The 24,981-nt window shown below is 31.4% G+C and overlaps 1 protein-coding gene across 1 annotated transcript; it reads right to left on the bottom strand.

The window, feature by feature from the left end:
• Nucleotides 1-4,567: 4,567 nt before the first annotated feature.
• Nucleotides 4,568-21,922, bottom strand: LOC126705342 (MADS-box protein JOINTLESS-like). The gene is made up of 8 exons (XM_050404287.1): nucleotides 21,533-21,922; nucleotides 7,652-7,730; nucleotides 6,731-6,795; nucleotides 6,539-6,638; nucleotides 6,402-6,443; nucleotides 5,596-5,634; nucleotides 5,382-5,509; nucleotides 4,568-4,947 (listed from the first exon to the last, which is right to left on the bottom strand). The coding sequence occupies exons 1-8, from the start codon at nucleotides 21,712-21,714 to the stop codon at nucleotides 4,929-4,931; spliced, it is 654 nt and encodes a 217-aa protein (XP_050260244.1). The 5' UTR covers nucleotides 21,715-21,922; the 3' UTR covers nucleotides 4,568-4,928.
• Nucleotides 21,923-24,981: the final 3,059 nt, after the last annotated feature.

Here is a 24,981-nt window from a genome sequence, read left to right as displayed (position 1 = left end):
TTCTTTCATAGAGGAGAGCTTGAATTCAAATCCTGTATATATAAAAAAAATAAAATAAAAATAAAAAACTCTAGTTAGGTGGTGACGTGGTGTGCAGTTGAATTTGAAAACTAGAGAGGCTAAAATAAATTCAAGACAAGCTTATTTAAAGCTATACATAGAGAGAAAATTTATTTATTTATTTATTATTTTATATGAAGGGGAGGCTAAATAAATTTAAGAACAAATTAATATTGTTTCTAAATAATTTGTAGGTTTTAGTTTCATCCTTGAACCAATGCTTGTGTTAACTTAATAATTCAATGATGTTTCTAAAAAAACAATAATAAAAATTAGTTCAATGTTATACTTGTTCCACATTCCTTTTAAAAATTGAATGCAGAGTGATTTTCATTTTCATGAAATTGCTTTACAAAGGCATGAGACTAAAGAGTTCAAAAGAAATTGGAAAACCGCCGTTTATTTATCTATGGTTTGGCCTTATTATAATTTAGGTCATAAAGTATTTATTATTATATTTAATGCTCTATAATTTGGACTAAAATGAAACCAATTTTCATCTTGTGAACATATTATTTATTCCCTTTTGGTTTGTGTGTATCACAACTTAGTCTCACAAACTTTTCAATTACTACATTTTCACCCCTAAAATTTTTAAAATAAAATCTAAAACTCTAGTTTGGATGGAATTCTATTGACTTCATCTTAGTCATCTTATGGGCAAAATGAAATAATTGAAAGGTTGTAAAAATAAATTATAATTGGACAATATCATAGGTGGATATAGTGGCAGAGGATCAAAGGGGCCAGGGTGGGGAGGGCAACCCAAATTTTTTTTAAAAAAAATCTTGAATATTTATTACTTTGGTTTTTTTTAATCCTTAAAAATTTTATTTAAAAAAAAAATCTTATATATGAAATGGCAAAGTTGCTTGACTTCTAACATCCTAAATCTTAGTTAAATTTTTTAAATATCTATAAATAAAATTATTATTTTTAAAGTATATAATTTATTTAAGAAAGTATAAGGTTACTTATATTTATTTTAATAGAATCACAATTTTATTAGGGTTGGACATTTATAAATTATAATGAACATTATTATGCTAACAATTATCTCAAGTAATAATAAGAAAAAAAAAAAAAAAAAAAAAAAAAAAAAACCAAGGGTTTTGTTCTTACACTTTTGTAGATGCCTAATTTTACAACCTATATTTAACCTCATTTGGAGACAAAAGGGTAATTTTACATCTTGAAGTTAAAATCGTAATGTTTGACCGTAATTTCATTCGCTTTATATAAAACAAATCTTTAAATCTTAATAATTAAAACTACAAGTCATAGGCTCCAATCAAAACCATTGGACTAAAAGATATCTCGAAATCAAGTTTTAACTACTAAGATGTTTCCACAAGGTTGAGTTTGATCATATGTGAGTATGAACAATTGAATTTAATTGGTACCATGAGGATTCAATTTAAAATCAAGGACATGTCATAATCCTATTTAATTGAACTAAAAATAATTGTAAGGTTGCATGCACTTGATTAATCCGATTATCAAATACTAATGATTCCACAATTATTCTTGTAATTATCCTTTAAAAGGGGCAATTAGGCAAAATTAAGGGTTTTAAGGCCCCTCATAAATGTGATTGGGTTAAAATGACATTTGCTCACTCTTTTGTCAATATCCTTGAATCATTACTAATGAAAAGTTAAAATTCATTGTTCCTTTTTTTTTTTAATGTATTTTTACTAATTATTTAACCATTATAGGTTTAGATAAATGGTTTTATCATTTTGTTTTTGTTTTTATTTTTATAACTTGATAGTTGGAAGAAGATTATTTGGCAATTGAGAGCTACAATGCTCTTGGCAAAATGTTTTATAATTTAATGGCACATCTTGTAAAAACGAGGAGAGTTAAATGTTTAATATATGCTTTGACATTTTTTTTTTTTTTTTAAATACCTAAGTTTTAGGCCCAAAAAATGTGAAAAGAAAACCAACAATACTACTAAATACTGTATATCAAAATGGAAATTTCATTTATATCATCTAAAACTTACAAAGAGAGAAATAGAAAAGAGAAAACTCTACTTTATTCATGTTTGGTAGTATTTACTTTGTAACCCTATGTTTTGGAAGATGTTAAATAATAATGATGAAAATGATACATTTTTCAAATCGAAAGAAGTAAAAAATAATAAAAATGTTGAAACGGGTATAATATATGATATTGGAATCAAATTAGTCAAATTTTTAAATTTTAATTCCGGTAATAATAGGTAGGTGGCAAAACTAGAGGTCAACATCCAAACTTTCTTCAGTCAAAAAAAGGGGCTAGATTTTTGAGGCCTTCATTGTTTGCAGAAGCGGGCCCATGACTTAAATACAAAAATGGACCATTATGACAAAAGGGTCCAGCTACCTTTTCAGATACAAAATTGGTACTATTTTATTTTATTTTTCCTGAATAAGATGCTTTTACTTCAATGAGAAGAAGGAACAAAAATGGTCCAGTCCTCAAGCGATATGCATCGCATATATTGCTCCTGCCTGGGATAAACTGGCCAAGCACTCTTGTCCCTTGTTCAGCTAGATGATTTTATGAAGGTAAATGATTTTATAGAGATAAATGTTAACAAGTACTGTGTAATGCTTGTTAATATTCGATTAATGTAGATCCTATTTAATAAAAAAAATATAAAACTGACCCCACAATATATTTTAATATATATATATATATATATATTTTTTTTTTTTCTCTATTAAGCTGGCTCCACAATTTATAAAGCTGCAAAAAAAAAAAAAAAAAAAAAAAAAAAAAAAAAAAAAAAAAAAAAAAAGACAAAAAGATGCTTTGAAGCACAAAAAGGACACAAAGCTATAAAAAAAAAAAAAAGGACAAAAAGATGCTATGCAGCACAAAAAGCTGTTTATGGTATCCATTAACACAACCCATTTAGCTTAAAGTGCAATATTAGATGTTGAAAAAAAATTTATTCTATTCAAGTGTGGTCTACATTAAGTTCTAATAATTGTTAATCTTTAGTATAAAAGGTCACACTCAACTAATTTGAAGTTAAGATTTTTTTTTGGGGTAATAGTAAATGGGATACCACTGTACATATCACTCGAGCTAAGAGACTAGATGTTTGAAGTAGTTTTATTTATTTTTTGATTCATGAGTTTAATTAATTCAAACTGTAATATAATAAAGTACATGCTTTAGATATACATCTCGATTTAACAATTTGGGAATTGGAATTGAAAAAACATATAAATCAAAGGATGTGACCACAGGTACTATATATAATTAATAAATCAAACTATACAAAGATAGAAGTGGTAAGTGTAATTATTAATTTCAGAATGTTTATTATGTTCATGTTTTCTTGTTATACAAAAAATAAATATGTTTGGTGAGATTTCTAGTTGTAAACCTACTAGCATTAAAATACTATAAATAAATATCACTTCTCTAGAAAGTAGAAACACATGAAAATTATTGATTATGCTATCTGGCTCTTATATGTGACCTCATGTACTATTCATGATTCACATTTTGGTTGTTATTTTTAGTAAAGTGAGAAAAAGGGACTAAAAAGAGTCATTCACAATTGATTAATCAATTACTTGAAGAGTCATACACACATCTAGGAGATAAATAATTACTCAAGGAGTTCTACTTCTAGATATTCACATTAGCACCCCCCAAAAAAAAAAGAAGAAGAAAAAAGGAATGACATTTGATTTTTATTCGTCTTAACTAGCCCTAACATGTTAAACATTTTTTTGATGATTTTACTTCATGGTGATTGGTGAATACCAAATTATATAGATATGAAGCAGTTTTGACCACACCAAAAAAAAAAAAGAAAAGAAAAGAAAAAACAGATAATTTAAAATCTTGCTTTATCTTATTTACTTTTAGAGAGAGAGAGAGAGAGAGAGAAAGCCAAGACAAGATCTAGTCAATATGGATGAAACCTGTTAAGTGCTAATCTTGAGTTTCCAAGGAAGACTAGGAAATAGAACTATCCAACCTAGAAAAATTCAAAATTCAAAATTAAAAACCAAAAAAAAAAAAAAAAAAAAAAAAAGAAGAAGAAAAAAAAAAAACATAAAAGAAAACAGTGGGAGCAAATTAATATTATGAATTATGATAGAGAGAGAGAGAGAAAGCCAAGACAAGATCTAGTCAATATGGATGAAACCTGTTAAGTGCTAATCTTGAGTTTCCAAGGAAGACTAGGAAATAGAACTATCCAACCTAGAAAAATTCAAAATTCAAAATTAAAAACCAAAAAAAAAAAAAAAAAAAAAAAGAAGAAGAAGAAAAAAAAAAAACATAAAAGAAAACAGTGGGAGCAAATTAATATTATGAATTATGATATCACTTTTCTTAAGTTGGTGCAAGAATTTGGGTTGCAAAATCATAGGAAGCTCGAAGAAGTCTCATTACAAGCAAGATTGACTTGAAAACATTTTTAGACCTAAAGGCTTAAACCAAAGTGTACTCAAAGCACCATTCTTGATAAAGAAATATTGCGGAAAATATGTAATACTAGCAATCACGCAAAGATAAACAAAACTTATTGCAGAATTTTGAATCAATTTATCAATAGTATGACTTGCCATTAGTCTCAACCCTACACTCGACCTTTTCCAACACCCTCTACTTTATTTTCCATTGTAACAAATTGACCCTTGATTCATCCATAAAAATGATTAAGCATCTAAAATCTACCGTATACACATGTAGACTCTCTTAGAATCAGCTGGTGGAAACAAATTGGCCTTACAGAAAATTAATTACAACTCTGAGCTAGGATTTGTATTTACTTAAGCATGGCCATTTTTCTTTTGTATTTGAGAAAAGGGAATCCATGCATGCTCCTCGATCTTCACTCGACTTCAAATTCATTTAGGAAAAGGTAGCCTGCAAGACATAGAAAGATGCACTAAGGCAAAGAGTTTCTCTATAGTAGTAGTATGCATTTCATGCCATGCAATCAATGATGATGGTTAAGTTGCTACAGAAACAGACAAATTGCTCGATGATGAGTTGCAAGTGATTGCACCCTGTGGTTGCAACCATTAATTTCACCACCAAATTTGTCTTTCAATACAAGACGAACCCATTAGAACAGTAAATTAGAATATAGTGCATATTGTAAAACTAAATCCAGAGAAATAATTAAACCTAAGGACAAAATTATCTGTTTGGTCAAGTTCCTCTATTGAAACTAAAACCATATGCTATAAGACCCCTAAATATTGAGGTTTGATGTAAATATCCTTTGATTGAATCCTGAATATTATTTCATACTTCATCCAGAAAACTCAAAATTTTTAAGGATTTTACAAACTTACCCCAACTTGAGAGATATGTTTGAACTATCATTGTCTTGAGGATCAGAGGAGCTACAAATATTGGTGATTGACTTAGATGACTGACCTTGTTCAAGTACATGTGTTTGAGTGCTAAGCAGATTCTCCATCTGTAGAAGAGACATTTTTTATAATTGAGATAGAAAGAGAGGAGGAAGAATTTTATCTATATATAAAAAAAAAAAGGACCTATTACGTGTTTTAATCGTTGGTTTTCTTCCATCAGTTGGGCTCCCTGCATTAAAAGAATAAGATGAATAGATAGCTATTACTAAGACTTCTTAGACTTAAATACAAAATATAATTTAATTAATATGGTATATTTACCTAACTTCTTATATAAGAAATTGATGCGTTATGAATTGTTATAGGTCAGGTGGTAGGATAAACAATATAACATTCAATTCTGAATTTATGTTGAGAATGGTTTCAACTAAAGGTTCAATGGTGGTTGTTACTTGTTGTTAGCCATGTGAACTCCACCTTTCTCTACCCATTGAGCTAGCCAGTGCACACAAAGACCTCTATTTTTATGAATTTGTACCAACTTGCATTAGCACTATGACAAAATTTTTACAGCTGACATTTGCTAAAGATATGGATTTAGGGTTTAAGCTTATTACATTATAGTAATCCTAATTGTACACAGTACTAACTATATTACTGCAATCCTAGGGTTAACACAGAGTTAGTACACTATTATATACAAAATTCAATAATAAATGTGTAGTTGTTTAAAAATTTCTACTGTTCACGTAGGCCAAAACCACCTTAATTCCTTGTGTTCTTTCAACTTCTCTTAGTTTCTTCTTTCCACCTAATATTTCAATATTTTACCATGATATCATTATGGAGCGGATTATCACTAAAGTACGACACTGTTATACATTGAAACCATATGAACTTCAGCTTAAGGGCATTGATCTGTTCCGGAAATGTCTTGCAAACATTATAATAATTGTATGAAATGTCTTGCAAAGATTTAAAAGTTTGGAACATGACCTTTTGTTGAAGGGTAGTGATCTCTTCTAGAAATCCCTCACCCTGCAAGACAAAAGTTTTTTATATTAAGAGAAAGTACATAAATTTCAACACTCCATTATAATGCCGGCAAACAGAGATAAAACAGAGAGACAAGCCTTTGTTTCTATAACACGGCTCAGGCCTACTTCAAGCTCTTTCTCTAGTTTCTGTAATTCTTCTATATCCATTCCAGGGAGCTCTTCTCCCCTAATCTTCCTGTGTTAGGTGTGAACATTTCTCAACATTAATTTATTGTCGTATGTATATGTCTTTACAGTAACAAGATGTTAGTGATGTAGCTATAATACCTCAGTTCATGTGTCTTCTCCTCAATTTCCTTGCTCAACATGGCATAGGAGGTACCTTTCTCAAGCTAATATAAACAACATGCCGTTCATGAAGATTTTTGAAATGTGAAGTGTTACCGAGCACTTTTAATATAACAATGGTTCTAAAATATGTAAGCCTTTCCTGCCTTAAATTAGAAATTTTTGGGGCTGCTGTAAATGTCAGAGTTATCATTCTGGGAGTGCAACAAGTAGTCTTCAAAGTTGTTAAAAAAGAAAATACCCAGCTTTTCTTATGGTGGTAGGATTTTCAATAAAACGCAAATTTCAAAGTTTTCATGAAAATTTCATGAGAAAGTGGATAAAGAAATAATCCAAAGTCATGTTTCCTTTTGACAATGATAAAATTACCTGCATTAAGTTATGGCCATGACCTATGCCACTTTTTGGACAAATTCCTCCATTTAGGCATTCATTTAGTAATTTTTGCTATTTATGGTAAGGTTTTTTTTTCTTCCTTTTTTTTTTTTATAACTTTCAATTTAGAATTCAGAATAAGATCCCATTTGTTTTGGGATGTCTCGTAAGGTTTGTAGGATTTGATTTTGTAAATTTTCTAATTTGATCTTTTTGGAGATTTTTCATATTTCTAGCCTCATTTTTTGCTTAACACGAGTTAGGGTTTTTAATGGTCTACTAGCATCCCTATGACTTCTTTTCCTATTTATATGCATAGTAGCCACCAAGGAAATTCAGAATTTCATTAATATAAATTTTAAAATGTTTTTTCTCCATTCCTTTTGGTGGACTTCAAATTTCTCCTTGGGAATTAAAGGAACCTCTTATGGATTCAAGAGTTATCATCTCAAAGTAGACGTAATTTGTTTCTTATGACTTTCCACCTCACTTATTTACCAACTAAAAAAATTTAAAACATCATACCTGTAGCTCAAGAGATAGTTGGTCCATTTTGCCAAGATTCTCTGGATGTAGATTATGCCTTTCAATTACCTGCTGCATACTTCATACAACATAAGGAAAGCACATTCAATTCTTTTATCTCTCTCTCATTTTAATAAAATGTGAGTGTGGATGAACTTATAAACTACTAGTATGTATTTCTGATTCATATCTAAGGAAATAAAACTTGAGCTAGTGACTGAAGAATTAATTATTATCTCATATTGGCATATCTGCCATTGTCTGCAGGCCAATTGTGTTTTCCCAATTAAAATGTGAGGCACAAGAGATATTTATATTGATTGACACAAACTATGTGCAAACTTCTAATTTGGTCAAACTATAAAAGGTGAACATCTATATGAACTCCTAAATTATTTATATTGATTGACTCAAGGGGTACATTATAATGCAAGAAGCATTAAAATTATCTAAGATTTATTTTTGAATGTATATATATATATATATATATTTTTTTTTTTTACTTTAAATTTTAAATTGAGCTTTATTGTTGAGGGTTTTAGGTGATTTGACTAGGCATTTTTCTATATTGGTGTAATCCCTAGACCCTATTAAACTAGTACTCATGTAATTGTGAAAGGCAATACAATTTGAATTAGAATAATTTGATGATTTGAGAATGATGACTTTCTCTTTGTTTGGTAGTGATGCCAAATACACCTAGGTGGCGATGCCTAGGGCTTGCAAGCAAATTTTAGGAGGTGGAGCCTAAAGTTTGTCCTGTTTATCCTTTTATTCTTTTTTTATCCTTGTTTTCCTATTTTATTCTACATCAACTTGGTATCAGAACGTCTGATCCTCTCCACCCAATTCAAATTAGTACAAAAAGAAAAAGAAAAAAGAAAAAAACTCCACCCATTAGCCCAATTTTTGAAAGAAGAAGAAGTGAGATTAGCCTATTAAACCTAGAAACGATCAAGTTCTTTAGCAGCAACAAGTTTAGTTTCAGTCTTTGTATTTTGTGGCTAAAAATGACTTCCTTTGATAGAGACTTTGAGGTGCAGCTTAAGGAGGATGTGAAAATCCTCCTTAACTCCTATTCCTCCATTGATAACCACCTCACTCTTATTGATATAGACAAAAATTTGTTAGAAAATGTGGATCAAGCACCATCTAAATCAATGCAAGATGCACTTTTACCCTCAATGAAGGCATTGGTCACTAATGAACTTTTCAGTTGCATCTTGTATTACTGAGATTACGAGGATAACAACACCGGATGCCCCATATGATGATGAGCAAATGAAGGAAGAATTTTAGCTGATTGTAGCAACATTTGAGAATTTGTCTATTTGTTTCATGTGCCCAATTGTTACCATACGAAGGAGGTTTCAATTCTTGACACTGTTGCAAAGGTCCGGTCATGCTTGGTGATGCTGGACCTTGAGTGCTTGCAGGATAAATATCATAGAGTAAATACTTGTTTTAGTTTTGGAAATTTTAAAGATTGAAAAGATACTCTAAAATTCAAAGTAAGACTTCACAAAACTCGTCATATTAGTTTTCCATGACAGTTCATCGTGAAGCCTTACAAAATCCTAGACATCTAGGTATGCACTTCTTGTTATTTAAATTAATGTTGCTGAAAATTTTATCATTAACTACATTGAAATTCCTTTTGAAAATGCTTTATCTGGTTAATTGCAATTCTTAACAACCACAATCAAAAACAAGTTGATAAGTCCCACTAATGCACTGTAAAGACCACAATTATGATGGAAAAGACCATGTTATTATCATGATCCTGATTAATGTGACTATAAGATCAATACTGAAACGAACATAGTACTTTTCAAATTTGAAAGAAATCTAGTTAATTACCTAAGTTATGCTACTTATTTTCACTATGGTTTAATTAGTAATGGTGCTAAATAATGGTGTGACGTGAGGTTCCCATAGACATGGACATGCGGGGTTTCCATGGATGTGCGTGCGAGGTAGACACGTGATTCCCATGGATGGTGTACGAGAGGCCCATTGATGATGCGTTGATTAAGTGATAAGCCCATTCGGCAAAGGGGAGTGGGTAGGACTTGTTCATGGCCCACAGAGTGGACGGGAAGCCCACAGAGAGGCAGCAACTCACACTCGAGGGGGAGATTGTTAGGTTACACGTGTGAGTGAAGTCCTACATTGAATAAAGATTAGAAAGATCAGTAGTTAATATAACATAATTGAGTACATACCCTTTGGACTTAGGCCTTTTGGGTTAGAGTGTATCTCTATATGTTATATTAATTACTTAAGGAAACTCCCTAATGTGTTTACGTACCCAACAGTGCAGCCTCATTTCAAAGAATTTGGTTATGTACTCTCCTTATAAATACATGCTTCATCCATATCCTAAAACTTTCTTTTTGAAGTCTCAAATTGCAATCTTTGAGGGAGGGTTTGACTTTGGCATGGTTAGCTTATGAAGGGTTTAACCTTGGAGGAGAGAGACATTTAACAACACTATCCAACCAAGTAGGAAAAGGTTATTCCTAACAAGCTCGCAATAACATGAAAAATATAAAAGGTGACATAGAAAAATGGCATCATTTTAATGGGGATTAAACAAAGCTTCAGGCATGGACATTTGAAATTGAAAAGAGTTGGAACTCATTGAAAAGAAGGTGACTTCTCTCTTTCCCAAGAGCAATTACCAAAATACTGGGTTGTACATGCCATTTCCAATTCCTAAGGCACTCTGGGAAGATGTCTCTATGAATATTGTTGTGGGTTTTCCAAAGACGAAAAGGATTACAGCAAGAGTCTAGATGCTTATCACGTGACTGATTTTTACCTTTGAGAGACTGTAAAACATTATTGTATTTTAAAGACCATGTCATTAAATCAAGAAACTTAAGTTCAAAATCCATTTTGGACACAACCTTTAGTTGATGTTCGCAACTAACCTTCAACATAGTTCAACTTATCATCCTCAAATTGATCAAGCATAGGTTGCTAATCAAAGTTTAAGTGATTTTCTGAGATTTATCCTTCCAAATCAAGTTGAATTGCTTACAATCGGTTTGCTAGCCAAACTACAAATTATAGTCCATTTAAAGTTGTGTATAGTCAAAATCCTATTACCCTTCAAAACAAAAATCCTATTAATGCTATTGACATGAAATTACTGCTTACTACTAATCATTGTAGTGGAGATAATGAGGAAAGAGTTAAGTATATAAAATTGCTACTCATAATTTTAGTGGAGACATTGAGGACAGAGTAAAATATATAAGGAAGTTGGATGAAAATGTTCAAGACTGATTTCTCAAACAAATTCAAAAGTACCAAAAAAGTAAGCCAACAAACACAGAAAACCAGCAACTTGTAAGGAAGGTGATTTGGTGTGGATTCATCTCTTTGCATCATTGATAAAATTTCTCAATATGAACAATCAATACCCAAAACTATTTTTCAGTAAACAATCAAATAAATATCCAAATTTTTCATAAGATTCAATGAATGAAGGGGAAACTTGAAGATTGTGAACCAAATCTTCTAATTTTGTTTTAAATATAATTTTTTTATATTCTCTCTTCCTTTTTTTCTCCCTAAAATCAAAATCTATTGATCTTTTCTCACATTTCTTGCTATTTTCTAAATGTATTATTTTTCCTTGGTTATGGGTATTAAGCAATGGAAATTCTATCATGGTGTTTAAAGTTAATTCTATTTCCCCAAATTTGAGTGAACAATACTAAAAAATTATTTTTTGTTTTTTAATTTTTATTTTTATTTGAGAACCTAACAAACTAAATTTTCTTACTCCCTACTGTTGTACGTTACATGATAGGTAATGCACACATTAGAACGTGATGGAGCGCCCTTATATGATATATCATGCCAATTTACAAAATAATGGAGCGCCCCTGTATGATTTCATATAAGATGACTTGAAACCTATGTGGCACAGAAAATTTAATTTGATTTCAAGGAAAAAATAATAATTTTATTTTATCATTAAACCCTAAAAGACTCTTAAACAAAATAATTAAAGCCGAAATAAAATTAAAATGAAATTAAAAAAAAATAGAGATACTTTCATTAGGACATCCTTTCAAGTATGATGTTTAGGCATATCTAATGCTATTAATATAGGCTCCTAAAATTATGGGTAATTTTTTTTCTTTTATTTTTCTTTTTTTGATAGGAAAATTTGTGGGTTGCCTATATACCAGTAACCCAACTTTTAGTGACTTTGGATTTCAGTATATTTTTTGGCTAATAAATGCAAATCTTCCTTTATCATCTTTTAAAAAAAATATGATTTTTCTTTTATCTTTTTTTTTTCTTTTCCAAATACGAAATTTAATAATTTAGATAATTATTAATAGGAATTTGTTATGATCATGTTTGTATATGGAACTATTTATTCTATCATTTAAAGAAAATATAATGTGGCAAGATTCTAATGAAGGATTTTAATGTAGAATAGAATTTAAAATAAATTAAAAATATAAATTACAATAATGACGTTCAAATTGTAAGGACTCAAAAACTTATGTGATAAAATTTTATGAGGTCAACCAAAAGTTAAACTCCTCTAAAATGCACATTAAAATATATATGATATTTATTTTCTATTTATAATGTAAATATGAAATATGAAAATTATGATAGTTATTAACTAGCATTTATTGTGATTATATTTGTATAGGAACTAAATATTTCTATTATTTAAAGAGAATGGCCAAGTTTGGCTACAATCTTAGTTGCATCATTTTGCTTCAACTTCCTCCAAGACACTGACATGTGTTTTTTTTTTTGGATAAGTAAGAATGTTATATAAACGAATGACTACTCTATGCATGAAAAACATAGAGCAAACCCAGAAAATGCAAGAAGAACAAAACAAAGAGAAAACATACTGTCCATAAGGTTGGTGTTGTCTTGTTTTCAGGCTTTTACGGGTTTGAAGGTCAATGTTGGGAAAAGTGAGATTGTCCCTGTTGAGGAGGTGAATAATCTAGATGCACTGACTAATATTCTTCAATGTAGAGTGGGCAGTTTACCTATGAAATATTTGGAGATGCCGTTGGGGACTTCTTTTAAGACAACTTCGATTTGGAATCCTATGTTGGAAAAAATGGAGAAGAAGCTATCTAGGTGGAAGCGTCTCTATTTATCTAAGGGTGGTAGGCTCATGTTACTAAAGAGTACTCTCTCTAGCCTCCCAACGTACTTTTTATCTCTTTTAACTATTCCTAAATTTGTGGCTGCTAGATTGGAAAGTATTTAGAGAAACTTTCTTTGGGGGTCTTTTGAGGGGAGTATCAAATATCCTTTGGTGACTTGGGAAAAAGTGTGTTTACCCGTCGAGATGGGTGGTTTAGGGATAAGAAGTGTGGTGTAATTTAATCAAGCTTTATTAGGGAAATGGTTGTGGAGATATGGTCATGAAGTTACCCATCTTTGGCAGCGAGTTATCTCTACAAAATATGGTGAGGGTCAAGGGGGGTGGTGTAGTGAAGTGTGCAGAAGGACTCATGGGTGTGGCCTATGGAGTAGCATAATGGAGGGTGGGAGAACTTCTCTAAGCATCTGTCTTTTGTAGTGGGTGAAGGCACTCATATCTGCTTTTGGCATGATAGGTGGATTGGTGATAATATTCTAAAAGATCTCTATCCTGAGCTCTATGTGTGTTCAACGGTCAAGGATGCTTGTATCTCTGAGATTTTGTGGATTCCAGAAGGAGGTACTGTTAGAGTATGGGATTTAAGGTTTTATAAAGCTTTTGAAGATTGGGAGCTAGCTGCATCTTATTCTCTATTCTAGCTTATCCAAACTCGTATTCCTCGGGGTGATAGGAGTGATACTCTTTGTTGGCGGCTAAAAGGTGATGGTAAGTTTGACACCCGATCTTATTACCATGCGATTCGGGGTGCTTTGAATTCTTTGTTTCCTTGGAAGGGTGTTTGGAAACCAAAGATTCCTAGGCAAGTGGCATTCTTTTTATGGACAACTGCACATGGTCGGATCCTCACTTTGGATAATCTAATGCTTAGGGGTCGTCCGTTGGCTACTTGGTGTTGAATGTGTTGTTGTGATGGGGAGTCGGTAGACCACCTTCTTCTTTATTGTCCTGTTACTCATTCCCTATGGACTTTTATGCTTGAGGCTTTTGGTATTCATTAGGTTATGCCAGGATCAGTGACAGGTTTGTTATCTTGATGGCATTAGTGGCTTGGGAATCATAATTCGGACATTTGGAATTTGGTTCTATGGTGCTTAATGTGGATTGTGTGGTTGGAACGAAATCGTCACTCCTTTGAGGATAATGAGAAGACGTTGGATGAGTTAAAGGTTTTATGCCAACATAGTCTTTTGGAGTGGTCTCGTTGTTGGGGTTTTACTTATTGTTCTTCTCTCTCTGTGTTTATGTCTTCCCTTAGCTTAGTTTCCTAATTATTCTTTTTGTTGTGCTGTTTGTTCTATTTTTTCTTGTTGTTCATCATCATGAACAACTTGTACTTTTCCTTATTTGCTCATTAATAATAGTTTTCTGATTACCTATCAAAAAAAGAAAAAGAAAAAAGAAAACCAGACAACATATTAATTACAAAAGAGAAAGAGAACTAAGAAAAGAAGGGAGAGAATCACTAGTCGTGAGTCCCCATGCCCGAGACCAATCAAAAAGAGTCCCACTAAAAGAAACAAGCATCTGATCACCAGAACTATTCAAATCCTCAAAAGTTCGCCGATTCCATTCCTTCCAAATACACCATAGGATGCATAACGGAACTAAGTTCCAAATCTAAGACTAATGCTTCCCCAACCAATTCCACCAGCCAAAAAGTAAATCTAGGATCGATCTAGGTATAACCTAAGACAAACCAAAAGTTATTAAGGCAAAGCTCCACAATCGATGAGCCATCTCACAATGAAGAGGTAAGTGGTCTACCGTCTCTCCTCACTAACATGTGTTATTGTTTACATATGACTCACTTAATCACACTTAACCCAACCAATACTTGTCATGTGCATTGCACAAATGCATGTTAGTTTCTTAGAAGAAGTTTTAGCCTAAGTCTGCAACTAAATTTGTGGTTCTCTCCTTGATTGGTCTAGGGCTTATTTTTGTGGTTCTCTCTTTAATTGGTCTAGGGCTTGGGGACTCACCTCTAGTGACTCTCTCCCTTTGTTCCTTAGTTCTCTCCTTTGTAATTAGCTCTTTGTTGTTTTCTTGTCTTTTTTCTTTCTTCTTTTTGTTTCTTTCTCTGTACTCTTTGTCCTACCTTATGTTTTCATGGGGTAGTTTCTTGAATATACATCTTTCTTAATTATAAAAAAAAAAAAACTAAATTTGTAGCCAAACTTTGTTCTAAAGAAAATATGATTACAAAAAATAATTTAAATTTAATTAAAAATATATATAAAAATAATAACATATAAAATTGTAAGGCCTCAAAAACTTATGGCACAATATTACAAAGTCAACAAAAAGTCAAATTTTGGTTATATATATATAATAGATTATAGAAAACTTTAACAAAAAATATATATTTTTTTAATAAATATAAAATTTGACAATTATGGTAATTATTAATAAGCATGGTCAATGGCCAAATTGGTCATCTAGCTAACTAATACCAAAGAAAAGGGTAGATGTGTATGTGACTTTTGGACGAAGATAATGGCCAAGAGTTTGTTGATGATGTCGTTCAACCGCAATTTAATGATAATGCGGTTATGCAAAGTAAAGATTTAATTGAAGAAGGTGATTGCTAACTGATCCATCGAATACTCGTAATTCCTAAAAATGACTCAAACGACGGTTGACTTGGTTATAGCATCTTCAAGTGCACATGCAAGTCCCATGTTAAGGAATATTCCATTAACATTGATGGAAAAGTTTTTGAGAACATCGTTTCACAAGAAATGGTGGACAAGATTAAATTGAAGATTGAACCCCATGTAAAGCCTCAGAGAATAGCATGGTTTAAGCAAGGTAAAGAGGTAAAGGTAATTAGATGATGTTGCGAAAGCTACAAGAAAATAAACACGTTGCTTTCTGAATGATGAAAAAAAAAAAAAAAAAAAAAAAAAACCTAAACACGTTAGCTTCTAAATGAGAACCTCGAATCGACGAGGGGTCCCTTGAATCCAAAAGGTAATAAGGTCCTAGAATCCACTAAAGAGAAATAGACAAAGTTTGTATTTTTATAAATCTGAAAATTGAATTACTTGAAGGCTACAATATGTTTAAATAGTAAAAGAAACCCTAGGGCGGCTAAGAAAACTCCCAAAAACCCTAATCCGTGCTAATCATGTAATTATGTGGCAAAATAGTGGTTTTTGCCAAAAATAGCAAAATTTAGATAATTGTGGAAATTGAAAATACTCTATAAGAGATGTCTCTAAAAGTTATTAAGGAAAAACAAACATTACTATAAATAGCAAAAACACTATTTTTGAGGCCTTAACGAAGGAATTTGCCTAAATTTAGGTGACGCTCACGGTTGAGTCTGGATTAGAATGCCATTTCCCTTCAACTTGCCAAATTTCATGCAATTTTGACACTGTTTCCCCAATGGCCTCTACTGGCACCCCCCTTTGATCTTACGTTGTGACTTTCGATGCCCTTGCTGCTCCAAGAAGGCATGTACTGTCTGTTCTACATTACTAGAAGATATCTTGTTTCTTTTGTAATGCAAAATAATTGTAAATATGAAGTTTGGTGTGATACTGTTGTCAAGGATGTTAGTCATTTCCTCATTTGGTGTAGCCTTAGTCATTTCCTCATTTGGTGTAGCCTTGGCAATATGATAGGCATGCTATCCATGATGGCCATAGAAATACATATACCTTTAAAATTAGAAAGTTTGAATGTGTCATTTTGCCAACTAAGAATGAAAGAGCTCCGAAATCTTTCAAAGAGCAGGGCCGTAATTTTCTTATTTTTTCCAATTGTAATATAAGATAAAAGTACTGGGGTGGTGAACATATTGGTGGCTAAAGAAAAAAAGGAAGCTTGTTAGTGTATTGTATAGCCTACCTAACAAAGTGCACTATCAGATCAATCTAAAGGAGCATGAAGAATTGAATAGGCAAGTTATGACTCCTTGTGTAGTACCGACCTTACTCATGCCAAAGGAGGATGGCACTTAATAGATCTACGTTAATAGCCGCACCATGAAGCAAATTATTATTAAATTATGTGGTCATATTCCAAGAATTGATGACTAAAAACACATTGAAGAGCAAGAGAATGCCTAAAAAACTTTAGATTGAAGCTATTGATTATATGCAATCTATTTGTCCAATTGTTTCCCACTTTCTTGTGTTTGGGAGCATAGCATATCCACACATACTAGATCAAGAGAGGTCCAAACTAGATAACGAGAGCAAAAATTATGTCTTCATTCGCAATGATCCAAGCTCTAAAGGCTATAAGCTTAAAAATCCGAACACTGGAAAATTAATTGTCAATCAAGATGTGGAATTCGAAGAAGAAGGTATGTGAGATTGGAGCACCCAAGAAGAAGAAAAATATGATTTCTTCATTGCTTGAAGAGGAAGAGCATTTGAATAAAGTTCAAGAAGAGCTTCACACACCACCTCCATCACCAAAATCTCCCATTTATGAAAGTCCATCCTCATAATCATCACTAAAAGGAAGTGATCAAGAAGAATGAGAAGTCTACAAGATCTCTATGATTCAACAGAGAATATAGATGATCTAATGCTCTTTTATCTGTTTGCTAATTGTAACCTACAAGAATTAAAGAAGTTGTGCAAGATAAGAAATGGATGAAAAGATCAAGGTAATAAAGAAGAATGATAAATGGAGGTATTTTGATTGTTTGTTTGTATATAAATGATTTGATTTTTATAAGAAAAAATCCAAGTAAGTTTGAGGACTTCAAGAAAGCAATGAATAAGGAGTTCGAAATGACAGATATTTGGCTTATGAAGCAAATGGAAGTTGTGATATTCATTTCCCAAGAAGGATATGCTAAGGAGATGTTAGGAATTTGTTGGTTCCTAAAGGGGATGTGCGGGAAGTGTTTGAAAATGGATGTGAATTGTAGGTGAATTGACTTAGAGGCATAGAGAAATATTAATAGCGAAAGGAAATGCAATAAGGAAGAGTTAAGTGCTTACAATTCACATCCATTTTCATACATGGCTTTATCTTAACCCATGGCTTTATCCTTTTGATTACTAATTAAGCATGTGTTCTCACTGACTGTGTGATTATAGTGTTACATGTGTCAATAGCTCTAACTAACTCTATCCTAATCCCAACATGTGTAACTAACTAACTAACTCTATCCAATTTTGGGACTAACTTTTAATTGAATGGATGGAACTTCAAGAAGTATTAGGATATTACAACAAATATGAGATTCCTAACATTCCCCTCCCTTTCAAAATAGCTAACAAGGTGTTGTTATTGTTGGCATCATCATCAAAAGAAATCTTCCAATGGATCAATATCTTAGTGACATCTTGATCACTATATTCACACTTCTCTTTGACTAGTGGTCTCATGTACTTTCAAAATCCACTTAAATTCTTGAGCTCTCAATGGTTCTTCAATCTTCAAGATCTTTTTATTTCTTTAGACCATGGAATGTTCTTGGATCCTTGTGCCCTCATTTGATTCTTGAACCATTGGAACTGTTGGCTCTTGCATTTTTTATTATTGAATCACTGACACTTGGATTTTTTATTCTTGAATTGTGAACTCTTGAGTGGCAACCTTTATTGGTGAATTAAGAATTGGTTCTGAGTCCACAGACATGAAATTCACGGGCTTTTGCATCTTGGATTCTTGGGTGATAATCTCCTTTGATGCATCAAGGATTGGTGTTCAAAACCTGACTTCTAGTGCATATGAAATCCACCCAATTTGTGCATAATTCCGATGCCTGCACATCTTGAAAATATTCCCACACCTCTCCTTACATGTAATAAGAGGCAATAAAAAACATGAGATGTGGTGGAGTGTTTTTTGGAGCAAAGAATTCATAGAGGTTGAGAAGCCGCCAAAAAAGATCTCCACCTTTGAATGTAAACTCAATGAAAGCTTGATGAGTTGCAACAAATTTGGTCATTTCAAGATCAATAGCTCTGATACCATTTGTTAGGACCTCAATGGTTCCTAAGGGAGATGGGTGGGAAGTGTATGGAAATGGATACAAAATGCAGGTGAGTTTACTTAATTCGAGATAATCTCTCTCCATAAAGAAATATTAAAAGAGAGCGAAAATGCACTAAGCAAGAAATTGGTTTTTTTTTTTAAATGTTACAGATTAAGGTAACATGCAACTATTTATAAAATCCAAGCTCTTATCTTGTTGGCCACACATGGCTTAAACCTATTGGCTTATTAAGAGCTCTAACTAACTCTGTTCTAATCCCAACATGTGTAACTAACTCAATCCTATCTTGGGACTAAGTACTAATTGAAGGGATGGAACTATATGAAGTATTAGGATATTAGAACAAATATGAGATTCCTAACATGAGATCCTAAAGAAATTTTAGATGTCAAATTACAAGCTAGTTAGTACTCTTGTGGAATGTGGAGTGAAGTTGTCAAAGCATGAATATAGAGAGAGGGTAAATCAAACATTCTTCAAGAGTTTGGTTGGAAGTCTGAGGTAGCTAATATGCACAAGACCAAACATTCTCTTTGGTGCTGGACTTCTTAGTCGCAACATAAAGGTACCAACTATGACTCATTTGAAGACAACCAAGAGAATTCTTCATTATATGACAGGTACACTAGATTTTGGACTATTGTATTCACCCTCTAAAGTGTTTAAACTTGTTGGGTACAGTAATAGTGATTAGGCTGGGGACACCGATGATAGAAAGAGTGATAGTGGGTTTGTATTCTATATGGGTGATATTGCATTTGCATGGACATCCAAGAAGCAACCAATTGTGACTGTATGTTGCTACTACCTCTAGTATTTGTCATGCAATTCGGCTTAGAAATTTGTTGAAGGAGTTGCAAATGTTGCAAGCAAAAGTTATGAAGATATTTGTGGACAATAAGTTAACACTAGCTCTTGTAAAGAACCTAGTCTTTCATGACCAAAGCAAGCACATGGATACCTAGTATAATTTTATTTGAGGATGTTTGCTAGAAACAAAATTCCACTTGAGTTTGTGAAGTCACATGATTAGGGTGCAAATATCTTCACCAAGCCACTAAACTATGACACCTTCTACAAGATGCGAGCCTAATTTGTGGTGATCAAAAATTAAGTTTAAGAGGAGGTGTTGAAAGTTAAACTTAATTTATGTTCTGAAAATCTATTTTATTTATGAAAATGAGTTAGTTGAAGATACATAAAATAACGAGGCAAGTTTACGTAATGAATGTATCGAGATTTTTTTTTTTTTGGAGTTATATAATAAACACAAGAAAAGTTATGGTTGGACATGTATATATACCTCATCCATCCGTCAATTTTAAAAAGTGTGAAAAAGGAGAAATACAATTATTTAAGAGCTCTCTCTCTGAATCACTTTCTTTGAGTGGTGCATGAGTGTTTGAGAGTGTAGGTGGGGAAAGACCCACCAATGTTTTTCCAACAACCCTAACTAGTTTAGTGGTGCATGAGTGTTTAAGAGTGCAGGTGGGGAAAGACCCACCAATGTTTTTCCAACAACCCTAACTAGTTTATTGAGAATCCATACCTGATCCTTAAATTTTGAGAATAAGGCTTTGTTATTTTTTAAGATCCATAACCGATTCTAAACATTAGTGTAAGGCATAGTTATTTTTGTTGTTGTCATAGTTCTTGTAATGCTTATATATTACATGTAGAGTAAAGTAATTTGTTTCATTTTTCTCAATCAAGACTACATGACAATTGCAATTTGTATATTGCACACTCTTTGAACTTTCATCATACACTAGCAATGCAAGCCTAATGGTGTTATTTGCTAGTGGAAGAACACTACAGCTAAGTAGATTTAACATGTACATATGTGATATTACTATAGAAGATAGGAAGAGAATTTATTTAACGAGATCAGGGCTCACTTTTGTGTTGGAATCTTTAGCATTAGATTTTATGTATGCATAACCAAAAGTGTTTCAATTGATATATGTTACTCTAAACAAAAAATTATAATCTCTAACGTTGCTCCTAAGCTAGAGTCATATAATTTCATTGAGATTTGCATGATATTTTATGAAGAAATTCTTACAGTAATGCTGTGAATAGATTAGTCAGGATAACAAAAGTGGATTTAATCAGTACAAAGACCATCAGGCATTATATGAAAAGTTTTTTTTTTTTTTTTTTTTTTGAGAAAACAAACACTAAAGGCAGAGTTGAAGCGGCTAATTGAAGTTTTACAATAAGCAAGTGCAACTCTAAAACTCAGGGTAAATAAAACATTAGATTATAAGCTAATTAATAGGCAATAATAAGCAATATTCAAAGACAAAATAACCCGCTTATAGAACTGCAAAACAAGCAGCAGCTACATATATACGTTAAACCCTTCAGGGTAAGAATTGAAAGCTGTTATTATTTGGTTTACCAAAAAAAAACCTGTTTATTTTTTTTATATTTTTTTTCCCTTTTCTTTAGACAGAAACCATAAGATTTTGCAGTACTTTATCTTTTCTTGATTAGATGTTACTATTTTTTAAATCACTTATTCGGTTTGTTCAGTATTTTTCTTAAAAGGATCTTTATTTTGAGCAGTTGGGTCTCTCACTCTCACACACACACACCTTAGAAATCATCAAATCATAGTGAATGCATGAACAAAACGATCAAGGAATGGACAATGACATATTTTTCTCTAGTAAAAAAAATGAGAAAATAAAAAGGGTTTTTCTGTAAGTAGAAGGAAGTGTGAGAAAGAGATTGAAACCTTGAGCTGGCGTATTCAAAGAGCCTTCCCGTAGCAGAAAAGACCATGAGACCAATTTCAGCATCGCAGAGAGTAGAGAGCTCAAAAGCTTTCTTAAAAAGCCCACTCCTCCTCTTTGAGAACGTCACCTGCCTTGCCGTCGTGTTGTCAATCTTCTTAATCTGAATTTTCCTCCTCGTCATTTTCCCAGATATTAGGTTATCAGACCCTTTACTTCAAAGTTCAAACCAAATTATTAGCCCAACTTTGTATTCCAGAAATAGAAACTATTTGCATACAAAGCTGAGGGAGAGAGAAGAAAAGAGATAGGTAGAGAATAGTACAAAAATAAATTACACAATAAATAAAATAAATGTTACGGATTACGGAATGGTAAAGAGAAATAAAATGAAAGCTATGCATTATTTTTGAAAACTATTTGTACGGAAGAGGAATATTGTTTTTGATAGAAGTTTAATCTAAGAATCAGATAAAAAATATAACAAATAAAACTGCACTTCCTCTTTTTTTTTTTTTTGAAAAATAACTGCACTTACTCTACCAATAAATGATGGAAAAATAAAATAAAATCTGAGCAAGGGGTATACCCTACAGGCCTACACAACCCACCTAAGAGCATTAGCATCTGGAGATATCTACTAGTTTCTATTTTACACCCTAAAACCTACTTTATTTATTTTACCATCTTATTTAACAACTTACATAACATCCCAGTTTTTATTTTTACATACAGCAAAATAAAATAATATAAACCAACACAATTAAATAATATAACTACACCATAAAATATTATAAATCTTTCCTCTCTCTAACACACCATAAGATATTTGTGAATAAAATAATATATTCTTTTTTTTTTACATCCTAAGCTACAGTTTGTAAAAAAGAAAAAGAAAAAAGAAACCCACCCTGGATATAGCCACCTTTTGCCATGTTGGTCGCTAAAATAGCAATTGAGGGAATTTACACATTCCAATGCTAGTGCTCTAAAAAACAAAACTGATGTTTTTCAACAACAACAACAATAAAAAGTTAACATTGAACTTATTATTATGACAAACAAAAAAAAAAAAAAAAACTGTTGTGTAGCATGGAACCTCACCAGTTTAATTTTAACATTGAATTCATTATTATTATGAATTATATATTAAAGATATTTTCTTAATTCTTTTTAATGTTACATCGTAATTTGAAGATGAACACGACCATAATAAAAGTTAAATTATAATTTTTTTCTATTCTTATTTTTGTTATATATATTATTTAAGTTCCTTTATTTACATTTGAATCTAGTTTTTCCGTCGATCTCTATTCGATTCTACCATTAAGTCCTCTTTTTCTCCAACAGCAAAATTACGTCATTTTTCGGGAGAATTACATTGAAAAGATATATAATTTAAATGACTAAATTGAAAAGGAAAAATTAAAACTATAGGAACAAAATTGAAAACTAGATAAGTTTAGATGATGCAATTTTGTATTTAGTCTTTTAAAAAGTGCGGATCCTTGTGATTAAGTAATATTACCCAATTCTTTCATAGAGGAGAGCTTGAATTCAAATCCTGTATTTATAAAAAAAATAAAAAATAAAAAACTCTAGTTAGGTGGTGACGTGGTGTGCAGTTGAATTTGAAAACTAGAGAGACTAAAATAAGTTCAAGACAAGGTTATTTAAAGCTATACATAGAGAGAAAATTTATTTATTATTTTATACGAAGAGGAGGCTAAATAAATTTAAGAACAAATTAATATTGTTTCTAAATAATTTGTAGGTTTTAGTTTCATCCTTGAACCAATGCTTGTGTTAACTTAATAATTCAATGATGTTTCTAAAAAAAAAAAAAATAGTTCAATGTTATACTTGTTCCACATTCCTTTTAAAAATTGAATGCAGAATGATTTTCATTTTCATGAAATTGCTTTACAAAGGCATGAGACTAAAGAGTTCAAAAGAAATTGGAAAACTGCCGTTTATTTATCTATGGTTTGGCCTTATTATAATTTAGGTCATAAAGTATTTATTATTATATTTAACACCCTATAATTTGGAATAAAATCAAACCAATTTTCATTTTGTGAACAGATTATTTATTCCCTTTTGGTTTGTGTGTATCACAACTTAGTCTCACAAACTTTTCAATTACTACATTTTCACCCCTAAAATTTTTAAAATAAAATCTAAAACTCTAGTTTGGATGGAATTCTATTGACTTCATCTTAGTCATCTTATGGGCAAAATGAAATAATTGGAAGGTTGTAAAAATAAATTATAATTGGACAATATCATAGGTGGCTATAGTGGCAAAGGATCAAAGGGGCCGGGGTGGGGAGGGCAACCCAATTTTTATTTTTATTTTTTTTAATCTTGAATATTTATTACTTTGGTTTTTTTTTTTAAATCCTTAAAAATTTTATTAAAAAAAAAAATCTTATATATGAAACGGCAAAGTTGCTTGACTTCTAACATCCTAAATCTTAGTTAAAATTTTTAAATATCTATAAATAAAATAATTATTTTTAAAGTATGTAATTTATTTAAGAAAGTATAAGGTTACTTATATTTATTTTAATAGAATCACAATTTTATTAGGGTTGGACATTTATAAATTATAATGAACATTATTATGCTAACAATTATCTCAAGTAATAATAAGAAAAAAAAAAGAAAAGGGTTTTGTTCTTACACTTTTGTAGATGCCTAATTTTACAACCTATATTTAACCTCATTTGGAGACAAAAGGGTAATTTTACATCCTAAAGGTAAAATCGTAATGTTTGACCGTAATTTCATTCGCTTCATATAAAACAAATCTTTAAATCTTAATAATTAAAACTACAGGTCACAGGCTCCAATCAAAACCATTGGACTAAAAGATATCTCGAAATCAAGTTTTAACTACTAAGATGTATCCACAAGGTTGAGTTTGATTATATGTGAGTATGAACAATTGATTTTAATTGGTACAATGAGGATTCAATTTAAAATCAAGGACATGTCATAATCCTATTTAATTGAACTAAAAATAATTGTAAGGTTGCACACACTTGATTAATCTGATTATCAAATACTAATGATTCCACGATTATTCTTGTAATTATCCTTTAAAAAGGGCAGTTAGGCAAAATTAAGGGTTTTCAGGCCCCCCATAAATGTGATTGGGTTAAAATGACATTTGCTCGTTCTTTTGTCAATATCCTTGAATCATTACTAATGAAAAGTTAAAATGCATTGTTCCTTTTTTTTTAATGTATTTTTGCTAATTATTTAACCATTATAGGTTTAGATAAATGGTTTTATCATTTTGTTTTTGTTTTTATTTTTATAGTTTGATAGTTGGAAGAAGATTATTTGGCAATTGAGAGCTACAATGCTCTTGGCAAAAGGTTTTATAATTTAATGGCACAAGGAGATTTAAATTTTTTTTTTTTTTGGAAATCGGACCAATCAT

This window comes from Quercus robur, chromosome 11 (assembly GCF_932294415.1).
Source record: "Quercus robur chromosome 11, dhQueRobu3.1, whole genome shotgun sequence".
Lineage (NCBI taxonomy): Eukaryota > Viridiplantae > Streptophyta > Magnoliopsida > Fagales > Fagaceae > Quercus > Quercus robur.
The sequence above is the reverse complement of the archived record's forward strand: the minus strand, read 5'-3'. Positions and strand labels throughout refer to the sequence as shown.

Bases quoted from the DNA above. Each gene is read 5' to 3' on its own strand.
- LOC126705342 (XM_050404287.1), bottom strand. From the start codon at position 21,714: ATGACGAGGAGGAAAATTCAGATTAAGAAGATTGACAACACGACGGCA. The intron at 6,444-6,538 runs GCTTGTCTCTCT...TTTGTCTTGCAG, and splicing joins GCCGTGTTATAGAAACAAAG to GGTGAGGGATTTCTAGAAGA. The intron at 5,635-6,401 runs GTCATGTTCCAA...CTTTTAATGCAG, and splicing joins TCACTACCCTTCAACAAAAG to GGAGCCCAACTGATGGAAGA.